This window comes from Anarrhichthys ocellatus, unplaced genomic scaffold (assembly GCF_004355925.1).
Source record: "Anarrhichthys ocellatus isolate YVR2014 unplaced genomic scaffold, GSC_Weel_1.0 scaffold7, whole genome shotgun sequence".
Lineage (NCBI taxonomy): Eukaryota > Metazoa > Chordata > Actinopteri > Perciformes > Anarhichadidae > Anarrhichthys > Anarrhichthys ocellatus.
Genome location: NW_022280037.1, coordinates 5,881,502 through 5,893,642, shown reverse-complemented (window position 1 = coordinate 5,893,642; position 12,141 = coordinate 5,881,502). Strand labels below are relative to the sequence as shown.

General features: G+C 41.4%; 1 protein-coding gene across 1 annotated transcript; it reads right to left on the bottom strand.

Annotated features, from left to right (window-relative positions):
- Window positions 1-6,742: 6,742 nt before the first annotated feature.
- LOC116383800 (uncharacterized) lies at window positions 6,743-11,449 on the bottom strand. Its single transcript, XM_031847897.1, has 2 exons — window positions 11,415-11,449; window positions 6,743-8,005 (listed from the first exon to the last, which is right to left on the bottom strand). Exon 2 carries the CDS (start codon window positions 7,947-7,949, stop codon window positions 7,008-7,010), a length of 942 nt encoding a protein of 313 aa, XP_031703757.1. The 5' UTR covers window positions 7,950-8,005; window positions 11,415-11,449; the 3' UTR covers window positions 6,743-7,007.
- Window positions 11,450-12,141: the final 692 nt, after the last annotated feature.

The window sequence follows — 12,141 nt, the reverse complement described above, 5'->3', positions numbered from 1 at the left end:
TGGAAATTACGTGACTTTTCCTCTGCTTTGTAATTAGTGTTTGGATGTTGTTGATGAAAGCCTTTTTCTGGACTCATTTCCAGTGTGTATTTACTTTCCTGTGTGTGTCTGTGCATGCGTGTGTGTGTATGTGTGTACAGGTGTGTAGATGGATGTGTGTGCATTAGTGTGGGGTCTGTTTACTCCACACCGCACAGGAAATTAACTGACTGCTGATCAGCGGACATCCAGGAAAGGAAGAGATGACTTGTCTTATTAAAAATGTGTCAGATGCTGCAGGTGGTGGATTCAGAAACATGTGAGACTGAACTGCACATGTCTTTGCCATCATCGCTGTGCGGTTTCAACATTTAAAATACACATAAAGACACATTTCTTCCTTTTTGTTCATCCACATTTTTGTGTATCAAACTAATCTGATCGCTTGTGATCTGATTACCCACCAAGGCAGGAATGGAGTCAGCTATCTGTAGCCTCACTTCAACGCTCGTCTTTCAAAAAGGACAGTTGTCTTCTGTTATCAAACAGAAAAATACTCTCTTTTCCTCTGGAAACTATACAGCAGAAGTTAATGCAACCTCTATTACTTTTTAGCTCAATGAAAGCAGCTTTGCAGCACCTACAGCTCTAGTACCATATCTATCTGACTTGACTCAAACCTCCTCTCCTACAATTATTTTTATCTAACTCTATTACAGAGAGTTGATTCCTTTTACAGTACATGTTGTGGGAGACTCGGATACTTCCCAAAGAAAAGTTCATGGAAGCAGCTGTGCACTGCTCTTTGGTGAAGGTGTGGCAGTTAACCAAACATACATTTGCGAAACCAATATGACTTGAAATAGTTTATTTTTCTATGTACATGCACATGTAACCTTTACAATGACATAGACCGTTTTTTATTACCTGCTCAAACATTTTTTTCACTGCACCTTCTGCCTCAGCACTTCCACCACGGCTGCAATCTGACCGAAAGAAATCCAACAATCAACATCGACCACTACAACATTTCAATATGAGGAAATCTTCAATGTATTATTTTTTAATTATGTCATTTGAGCTGACTTTCTTTTTCATTTTATCTCTACAGTAAAATAACTTACAAGGGCATATAGCCCGAACTGGGTTAAATTGAACATGTTACACCTCAGAATAAAAACAATTATTAATTTAATTTGTGAGAGTTAAAAAATGAGGGCATCTTCAATCGGTTACAAAATAATTTGAGCTCTGCAGTGTAACTACATCAAATTGTATACAGTATGGTCATAGTCTGGGACATTTTGAGCAGAAATCCATTGCGCTTCTCAACAAACCGGTTATGGAAATGATTCATTTAATGTGTGATGCGCAAGTCTTTTTTTGTCCTTTATGGACGCTCCAAGTGCCAGAGACATGCTAAAAGGCCTTTCGCATAGAAGCGCAACAACTTCACGGCACCACTGAGCTCTGAAACCCATTATTTACAGTGTGTGAAAGCCTCTTAAGGTATTTACCCTCTGATGGGTAATGTGCCCTTGACGGCGTCAGTCGATACATGCATTCAGTTAAGGTGGACCTACGCATTGATTTGTCCTAGGTCAATAAAAAATAGCAACATAAAATTGTGTTGGATTTAACATATGTGAATTATAGAGGGGGGGATACATTTTTCGGCAGGTTGAAGATGCAGTCTGTATTCCACTATAACCTTTCCTAGGAAAGAAGAAACATCTCCATATTCACCATGGTTATTTGGCCTGATCTTAAGCATATCAGTGCATCTCTTTGACCCCTACCAATTTACTTATGATGATGCTCACTACTACTATTTATCATAAAGCCTTTTGAAAATCCTACAGCTTTTGCTGGACAAATGTTTATGGATTGTAGCTCAGCATTTAATGCCATACTCCCTCAGATCCAAGCTGAAACAGATGGAGATGGACCCCTAATCAATCATGAATTTTTCATAACAGCAAGTGAAGGTTAACTCAGCTCTCTATGACGTACACGTTATAAGTACTGGAGCTCCTCAAGGCTGCGTAGGCTCTCCTCTTCTTTTTATATTATATCAACGTTTTTAAATGATTCTATAAACCAGTACACAAACAACTACATTATCTATTTTTTTTCATGATACTGCCATACTCAGTTTAATGAGAAAAGATTTAGACACGGCTGTGTATAAGTCATTCCAGAGCACAGTTGGCGGTAACGCAGGCTGCTGCCGGTGTCATGCTAAGGTCATGGGGGGATTTAACAGGGCTAACCCTCACTGCCCTGGCCACGGGAGTGCGTTTGAATTCTGTGAAGATGGACCTTTATTTCTATGCTTAGCTTTCACCTAAGTAAATGAAAATGGCAACATGTGGATAACAGCACGAATATGTCAATACGTGAGAGTTGACAGCTTGCACAACATATGTTTTGTACCAAGTTACATGCAGCGGTGCATGTAGAGCTGACAATTTCATGCACATGCTAACATTTTACATGGACTACTGTGCATTTGCACGTAGTATTTTGAGCCCTGACTAACCAGTTAGTCCTCAGTCTTAAAAGCTTTTCTCCAGTTACGGTAAAATTGTTGTTTGAAAACACCTCCAATAAAACATAAATCTTTTGTTGCGGCATCTTCTTTTCGTCTTATTACAGTGTGCTAAGCCGCAATGGGTTCATTACTGCATTCAGAGGACTGAAAAAAAATTGGTGGCCGGTGAGAAATGCAGCTGTAGTTGTTTTTTCCCATCTTAACATCCACAAGGATAAACCCATTAAAGGTGACATTGATCAGAAATGTTTTTAAAATACCTCAAGGATGGAGACTAACTGGTTAATTTGTCAAATGTACACATGTGTTATGTTTTGTTACCAGAAAAAAACTGAATAATCCCAAAAAACGAAAGAGAACAATGCAAGAGAGCATGATGAAAAAGGTGAAGGATGAAGCTACAGCTAAACAGCCGTGGGGAAGCTAGACAAAGAAGCGCCCGATTTGTCAGTTTCTCTGTGGTTACAACCTTTAGGTATGAGATCTGAGTAGTGACTGAAAGGAAGAGATCATGCATTTAAGAGGCTTAATGAGTTTTCTTCTCACAGAGACTTGTCTCCCCCTAAGGAACGAGATGAGCACAGATATCAGGGGGAACTCTCACCACTCACTGCATGTTAAACAAAACCAGTTGAGACAGTTTGGGAACTTGTTGAAGTATTCCAGGCATGCTCAGTGGAGAAAAGACCCCAGGGCAGTTTGCACACACTGGAAGGATTACATATTCCATCTACTTAAGAACATCGTAGGATCCCCCGAGAGCAGCTGAAGGATGTGACCGGAGCGAAGGACATTAGATTTGCCTTGCTGCCAAAGCAACGTGGATGGCAGAAAAAGGACAGACGTAGCAGTGAGACACAAGTTTATAAGCATCGTGCTTTATTGTCATGTTCATACAGTCTGCACCATTGATAACCATTATCTATATTTACTTGTTTACTAGCATAAGAAATGTCTATTTCCATTGTCCCATTATTATCTACTTTTTTAAACAAATAAAGAGTGAACTTGGACACGCTTTGAGACAAGACTGCCCTACAAAGCCAAAATGCAGTAACTTCTTATTTGGTTAGAAATTAGTTAAAACCAGAATTCGACTTTATCTGTTTTTCCTTATAAAATATATCATGTGATAGAAATGTGCAGATTTTAAGAGAAAAAAATATATTTTCTTACATTCACGGTTGCTTTCGTTTCTGCTGTTTGCCTTTTTAAGGCAGAATAGATACATCTGTGAAGATAAAGGTATGTTTTTTTATAATACAACTGCAGAGAAAGACATGGCGAGTACCTCTAAAATAGTTATAGCGATAGAATATTTATGTTATGTGTCTGCACTTTTCCTCTTTCCCCTTCCCAAACCTCAAAGCTGCCCCTGGCCTGAACCTTTGATGGCTGGATAATACTCAGAGTAGTTAACCTTGTGCACTACAGAAAAAGAGCATACCGAGGAGAATAAAATGTTGGAGTGTTTTATTGTTCCCCTGGTATAGAAAGGTAACTCTCACTGCCTTAAAAGTGTTATCCCTGAGGGAAAATGAAATAATAATATTATTATATATTCATTTTATGAACAATATTCTTGAAAATGTTAGTTTCAGGAGAATGTAAATGTCAAGAAGGACTGCATAATGTTGCACTTCTCTTTTATCACCTTACTTTGGCCTTTCACAGCAAATGCTTCTCCACGGATTATTTATTTTGTGTGCGAGGATGAGATGCCTCAAAACAAGAAAAACAATGATAACCTCAGTCATCAGTTCCAGCAGTGCTCTAATTAATTGCTTAATAAACAAGCCTGAGGAATAGCTTCTGAATAAATAAATGCCCAGGAGTTTTGAGGCAATGACTCAAACTGTGTGTCGACTATGAATCCCAAAGCGCATTTCCAAAGTGATCATTTCAAATGGAAATCAAACCTAAAGATGCTGTTTATAAGATTTGATTTAAAAACAGCCCACTTCATTCCCCTGGTTATTGGTAACCTCAAAGGCCTGTCACTCAGTTCCTACTCTGGAAACGGCACAAAGTTTCAGTGGGTGAAGATGACGGTTACGTAACAGCTGGTTGTGGTCACCGCGAGGTGAATGTAGGCCGTCTCTGCTTCCCACACTTCTTATCCACCCGATTATTCGGCCATCGCGATGACTCAACGCTTGTTGTATGGCGACTTGGCACACTGTCACACCCACACTGCTGTCACATGAAAGCTTTGTCTTCATCAAAATGTAAACTTCTAAGAGATTTTAGAAAAATTAAAAATCCACCTTATTTCTGTCAGATTGCCTTCAACAGCGATTAGCATTTCGAAGCCAGACCTCGAGACTTTGAAGGCCAACATGATGCAATCTGTGAAACACAAGCGTTCAGTACTCTGCTCCCTTCGCATGTACAATCAAGAAGCCTGATTGAATTCACCTCAATAATATGTTTAAAAGAGCAGGTTTGCACAATTAATGGCTTGTTTATTTGTTTTTTAAATGCAAAATCATGATGGCAGAATTATCCCTTAGGCTCTGGGCTTTAGGAGACAAAATTACACTCTAAACCTTTCACACTGATCAATCAGATTAATCAGAAAAAGGATCAGCAGGAGATTAAACCCAGTAATGGCACTTTGTCTTTGCCATTGAAGATCCGGAGGTAAATGATGCAATAAGCTATGCAAAGGCATTAACCACCAAAGATCGCAAATGCAACCTAAATAAATCTACTTTCCAAATCCGTGTGCAAGTAGTGAGTGGGTAGCATACCTTAGCAAGTAGCCGAATATTTAGTGGCATATTAAATACATTTATTTGGTAGAAATTTGGCGAAACCCGTCAGATACCTTAACGCAGTGGTGGGCCATGTGTTTTATACCTGGGCCTTCAGTGTTGTCCTACTACAGTTGAACCACCTCCTAATAACCTCATTATGACGCCACAGCTACAGGTTATTATTTGTTTTGTGTAAAAATGAAGCTCAACATCTACAAATACATTACAGTAGTAACGCTCCTATCACTCACTCCAGGAAATACACGACACCTTAGTTCTTGTTACTGATGGATTTATTCGTCTGTCAACACCGAGAGGGAAAATCAGTCCACTTGAAAACACATGAATCTTCAAAGATGATCACTTTAACTTAACTTTAACACTTTTGTGAAGGATTTCAGTATTAAAAACATTATAAGCATGATTAAATAGCACCCCAAGTGGTGAGTAGAAGTGTCACAATAATAAGAAAGTCAAAATATGGTAAAATGTCACAATATATTTACTTATGGAATGTATAATATGTTTACAGTATGTTTACCATAGAAGTGCTAAGCCATAAAAGACAATCATTGAATGTATTAAACTGTGAAAAATAGCCAAGGGACAGACAGGGATTATATAGACTTCTGCCGCTTCCCGTCTTCTTGTTGCTGTGCACCAGTGGTGGGTCGTCAGTGCCAGCAAAGCCTTCTCTGCTGGCCTAGAGAATCACAAAGTTATAGCTATTTTAAAATGTAATTATTTTTCATAAATACAGTACATGTATTCTAAATATTATTTCCCATTAGCTAAATATCTCATTGCATAGCTACCGTCTTCCTCAGTTGGCCTGCTTAAAGCACAGCTTGTTTTAAGTAGAGCTTTTATCCAATCAGATTTCGCCCCTATGCTGTTGCTAGGTTAAAAAAAATCTTCCTGGAGGCCTTCAGAATTACAAGTGAATCCCTTTGCAGTTTAAGTAAATGGGGACGATATTGTTGATTGTCATAGTCTTCAACCAATCAGATTTTTAGTTTGACATGTTGGGCGTATTCTTTGACATGTCAGAGCCTGCTAGCTGGCCTAGCCATACGTGATTGTTCAGTGGGCTAGCGTGACATGTTGGGCGGTGACAATCCCAATATCTACTGCCTCTGTCAAGCGGACATTTTCAGCCCTCAAACACATTAAATCATATTCAGGAAATACAACTGGGGAGGCTCGACTGTCATCACTGGCGTCCATGAATCGAGAATTACTTCTTACTGGAACTAAAACGCACTGATGTACTGAATAACCGTGAGGTTAAACTCTTTGTTAACAAAGAAAGGAGGATGGACTTTGTCTTTAAGTTAACAACAGCTTTGGTAAATTAACTGCTTTTGTTTTTACATCTGCAGTAGCTTTAATATGCTTGTTTATATATTATTATTTGTACAATTTGTTTTTATGAATATGGATTTTTGTTTGGTTTTATATGCGATAGGAACTATTGTTACGTCCTATGTTGTATTACTCAATTGCTGTATCAATTATTTTATAGAAAAATAGAGATATATGTTTTGGGTGTAGTATGTCTCTGTCATTTTTGACGGATACCTCAACAATATGAAGCATGTTGTTAGTACAACCACAGCAGCTCTTAGTTATGTTGATGTCACGAAGGAATGAGATGCTCCAGTGTGATAACGGTCACGTTCTTCTGGTCTTCAGATCTGTCAGCCTCTCTCTCATTAGACATTAAAGGAGCCTCTTTGTTCAACCAGCTTCTGCAGGTTTTGACTGACGTCCCTGAAGTACAGCTGGATCTCAGCCTTCTGTCTGTCGTACCTTTGATCATAATAAACCTCGAAATATTTCTCGACGGGGATATTGTCCTCAAGATCGTGCCGCACTGAATCTTCATCCACCAGAAATCTCCACCTGATTTCCATGTAGGCTTGAATATCCTTGAATTTGCACTTTGCCCGGACCATCTTTTTGTGCTCGGTGAGCAGCGTCTCCAGGTCGCTCTGGTAAGTCGAGAGGAGTGTCTCTACGGGTTTGCAGGTCCGAATCCCTCCGAGTCTCACTAGGTGAATCAGCATCTGGATGTGGAAGGCCGCCCCGTTCACCCAGGCCTTCAGAGCCGAGGACGACATATGCCCGTCCCTCACCATGGAGTTCTTCAGCTTGGTGAGGGCGGCACTCAGCAGGTACTCGATCCGCTCGATGTCACCTGTCAGCTTGTTGTTGTCGCAAAGGTGCATCACGCATCTCTTCAGGCACTCATCGATCTGATCCCAGACCTCCGAGGCCTTCTCATCGGCAAACACGCTTCGCAGAGCGTTCTTCGTGCTCTCCTCGGGAGGACTGAAGAAAACTGTGTCGATGTAGACAGCGACGGCGAACGCGCCAAGTCCGGCCAGTACCGGAGCTGAACTTAAGCCAGCCATCTTCTCCGCCAGACTCTTGATCCAGTCCGGGGCACAGTCGCCTGCCTCCATCTTCCTCTTCTCGTAGTGTTGTCTCAGACCGTCTGAAGCAGAAAGACTGGTGAATATCACAACGCTCTTGTCTACGGTCATGTCTAGACCCTTGGGGATTTTCTTCCTGAAATCGTCCAGTTTTTTCTCCTTCTCCATCTTCGCTCTACTCTCGTTACGCCTACTCACGTCATCCAGATAGTTACCCATCGTCTTGTTCTCAGGATCAGATCAAAGATGGAGGCTGTAGATTTTGTGTACAAACACTGCAACAAACAAAAACAACATACAGTGAACATTTTCCTCCAAATTTAATCATAAAAACAAATTAAAGCTGCAAGCAGCATTGATCGGACCCCCGCGTCGTGCATTTCTGACCATCATACACTGCGTGCACTAGTTAGACGTATTTCCTGTGTTGAACTCGCTCGCTTGAATTCGCTCGCATGACTTCTCTTCCCATTGTTATGCCGATGACACCCAGCTGGTCTTGTCATTTCCCCCTGGGGACACTCAAGTGGAGGCACGCATCGCTGTGTGCTTGGCTGACATCTCGAAGTGGATGACAACACACCACCTCAAGCTCAACCTGGACAAAACCGAGCTACTGTTCCTCCCGGGGAAGGGTTGCCCGCACCGAGACCCGTCAATCACCATTGATGATACCGTGGTGACGCCAACTCGAACTGCGAGAAACCTGGGTGTGACCCTGGACGACCAACTGTCGTTCTCAGCAAACATTGCATCGGTTACACGCTCCTGCAGATTCCTGCTCTACAACATCAGGAGGATTCGCCCCTTCCTCACTGATGAGACGGCGCAGGTGCTCATCCAGGCTCTTGTCATCCCCCGCCTGGACTACTGCAACTCTCTACTTGCCGGAGCCCCGGCGTCGGCCATTAGACCTCTGGAGCTTGTCCAGAAAGCTGCAGCTCGCCTGGTGTTCAATCGCCCTAAGTTGTCCCACACAAGTTCCCTTCTCCGTTCTCTACACTGGCTCCCTGTAAGAGCTCGCATCCAGTTTAAGACTCTGGTGCTAGCCTACAGGGCAGTGAAAGGAACAGCTCCTTCCTATCTCCAGGCCATGGTCAAGCCCTACACCCCCGCCCGACCACTTCGCTCTGCTGCCTCGGGGCGACTGGTTGCCCCGTCGCTCAGAGGTCCCTGCGGCCGATCGACCCGGTCTTGGGTGTTTTCTGTCCTGGCCCCTCAGTGGTGGAGTGAACTCCCCACTGACGTCAGGACGGCAGAGTCGCTGCCCATCTTTCGGTGCAGGCTGAAAACTCACCTCTTCAAGAAGGCCTACCCTTAGCCTTCCGCTTAGCACTTACTTAGCATCCATTGTATTCATACTAGCTTATTGCACTTATCGTTTTCATATTAGTTTGTGGCACTTATTGCATTTGTTTGTTTCTGCACTGTACGTTGGCACTTGTTTATGCTCTTAGATGCTTGTTTGAGGAAAGGACATGCACTTATTACTTCTGGTGACTAGTTGTTCTCTCGAAAACCGATGTTGAATACACTTATTGTAAGTCGCTTTGGATAAAAGCGTCTGCTAAATGACTGTAATGTAATGTAATGTTGAACAGCGGCTTAGCAAGATCATTTTGCCAGGTCTTAAGCACTGAATGTATTGAGGGTAAGCCTGTAACGATGAACAAAAAACAGAATATGTGACTATGCCCAATAGTATTTGAACATGACAGACTATAAACGTAAAAGCAGTTCTCAAAACCGACTGCTGAGTGACTCAAAGCGGGAAGAGTCGAAGAGAAATGGCAGAATGTATAGTTCCATGTGAATTTTTTTTTTTTTTTGGTCGAGAAGTTTAAGCTAAAAGGTGAGCCGATGTAGTATAATCTATAATATGAATTGGACTTGGTTGCATTCAATTATTTTGGATTACAGCTTGGCTTCAAAACGAACAAAAACTATTTACTGAACTATTAATGAAAACTCCATGTACAAGCGCAATTTGAAAACTATTGTTATCCAGTTTTTGCACTTCAAACATCTCGCTTTCCACATATTTAGATCAGAGAAGTCTTTTTCTGGTGGTGTGCCCACGAACTCTTTTAATAAGTTCAGTGTTTGAACCGCTGTATTTACAGAATCCTGCTTACTGCCATGGTTGCCAGTAGGTGGCGCTATGACTATGAGTTAATATTGGCATGCAGAAGTCCTCAAGCCATGACTCTTTTCAAGCATGTAAAGTTTGGGACAGTTTTGACAAAGTACAGTCGAGTTACAACAGCTTGATGGATGATGGCGAACCCTGTAAAATGGCCGCCACACCACGCCCTCACCGTTCCATGAAACCTCAAGCTTTTGATAACTTTTCATCACAAAGGTCTTTAGATTGTACTGCCCAAATTTGAAGTTGATCTGATCAATTCCCTAGGAGGAGTTTGTTACAGAATTACAGCGCCTGGAAATGGAAAAAAACTACACGTGAAATTCACCCAAAATTAAAAATAGCCGACTTCCGGTTGGGTTTAGAGCATGGCCCCAAGAGACTTTTATTAAGTCGACGTGTGATACATGTGCCCACCAAATTTTGTACGTCTAGGTCAAACGTACTGCAAGGGCTTCTTCGTGAAACTTTTGTAGGGGGCACTATTGAGCCGAATTGCCACTCTGAAGCATTCAAATCATATCAGATAACTACATTTTGGGCTTTAAAGCTGTGTGGCAAGTTTGGCTATGTTTCAAGCATTTTTAGCCCCTCAAAAGCACCTTCGTTTTTCAGCCAAAGTATAGAGACTTTAACTTCCTGTTACCAGTAAGTGGCGCTATGACTATTATTCATAATTGGCCTGCAGATGTCTTCAAGACTGGAGTCTCATCAAACATGTGAAATTTGGAAAAGATCTGACCATGTGGAGTCAAGTTACATCACTTTATTCATTCACAGCGAAGGATCGAAATTGGCCGAAGTACCATGTCTCCACCCTTTAACAAATTCTTAGAATCTTCACAATGAAGCATTCTCTGTATTTGGGACAGACAAATATCCCAGAATGCATTTTGCACCAGCAAACAATGGCGGAGGAGAAATCAGGAGAAAGTTTCAACAGGAAGTTGAAACTTTCGAAATGCTACTGTTAAGTCACAGAAAGTCATTTTAGGATGTTTTTAGGCGAGAAGTTAGTTGTTTAAGCATCAAATCTGTGGTCAGTTTGTCAAAATTCAGCTGATTTAAAAATCTGCTCCGACGATTTCGGAGATGTGAGGTGTTGCTAGCAGCACCGGCAGTAAACAAGCACCGGGGGCTCAGCGCTCATGTTACCCGCCTAGAACAGCCTTATATCGGCAGTAAACCCCGCCAGCACCAGGGGCTCAGTGCTCACGGTGCCTGCCTAGAACAGCCTGATCCCGGCGAGTCTTTTTGAAACTTGACGCTGGTATTGACGTCTCTGTAGCGTTTTCCTCGTCGGCAAAGCATACAGCATACTTACAATACACTTATATAATATATCATTTTTTATTTTAAATAAAAACGAAAACTCTCGCTAAATCAACTGAGACTAAGCAGAAAATGTGCAGTGATGTCCACAGCTCTTTTATTCTCTAACCTAAACATTCACCAACAAAAAAACATTGTATTGCATTGTGGCACCTTATTAACATTCAAAGTACACATCTTAATTGTTGAAAAATGTAAACGTGTACCTCTCAGGCCAAACGTGGTCTCAGGTGCAGATCTGGTTTCTCTTTCAGACGATAAAATGAGCCGCTGCACCGTTAAAGAGACAGGCACATTAATGGATTATGGATTAATGAAATGGATTAATAGTATATAATAAGGCTTAATGACAGTTTTGTGTTTATCGAGTTTTAAAATGGGTACTACAAACACAAGCATTTTTAATCAGTCCAGTCACCGAAGTTTCAGTTTAACATTTTCCCCTCAAAATATACTGACTGATTTCTAAATGCAAAATTGTTGATAGAACAGCGATGAGAACGACCGCTAACAAACCTTTTCCCATTAAATGTCCTGGATTTGGACCAATAACAACGGTTTATCTACATGAGTGGGGATGTACGGGGTGCAACAAGAGGATAACGTGCCGTTATTGGTCAATATCGTCTTGGACGTGGCTCCGGAGGAGAGAGCAGGGAGGGATTATATTCTGGAGGAATAAAATTTGCTACCGCAAATTACATTCTTGGGCCGTTTACTGGCGAAAGGAGAGCGCCGAGATTTTTATTTATTTATTTAAACATCATCAGCATAGCAGCTGTTGCAACAACAGTTCTGCGTTTCTGATACAACATTGTTTTCAAGCACACAATATCTGCATGTCGTCACCACAATACAAAGGGCGGCACTAAAGACTTTGGATTGCTTTTTTTAATCTCTTGAAACTCTTTAATCAGTCTCAAGTTGAGCGGA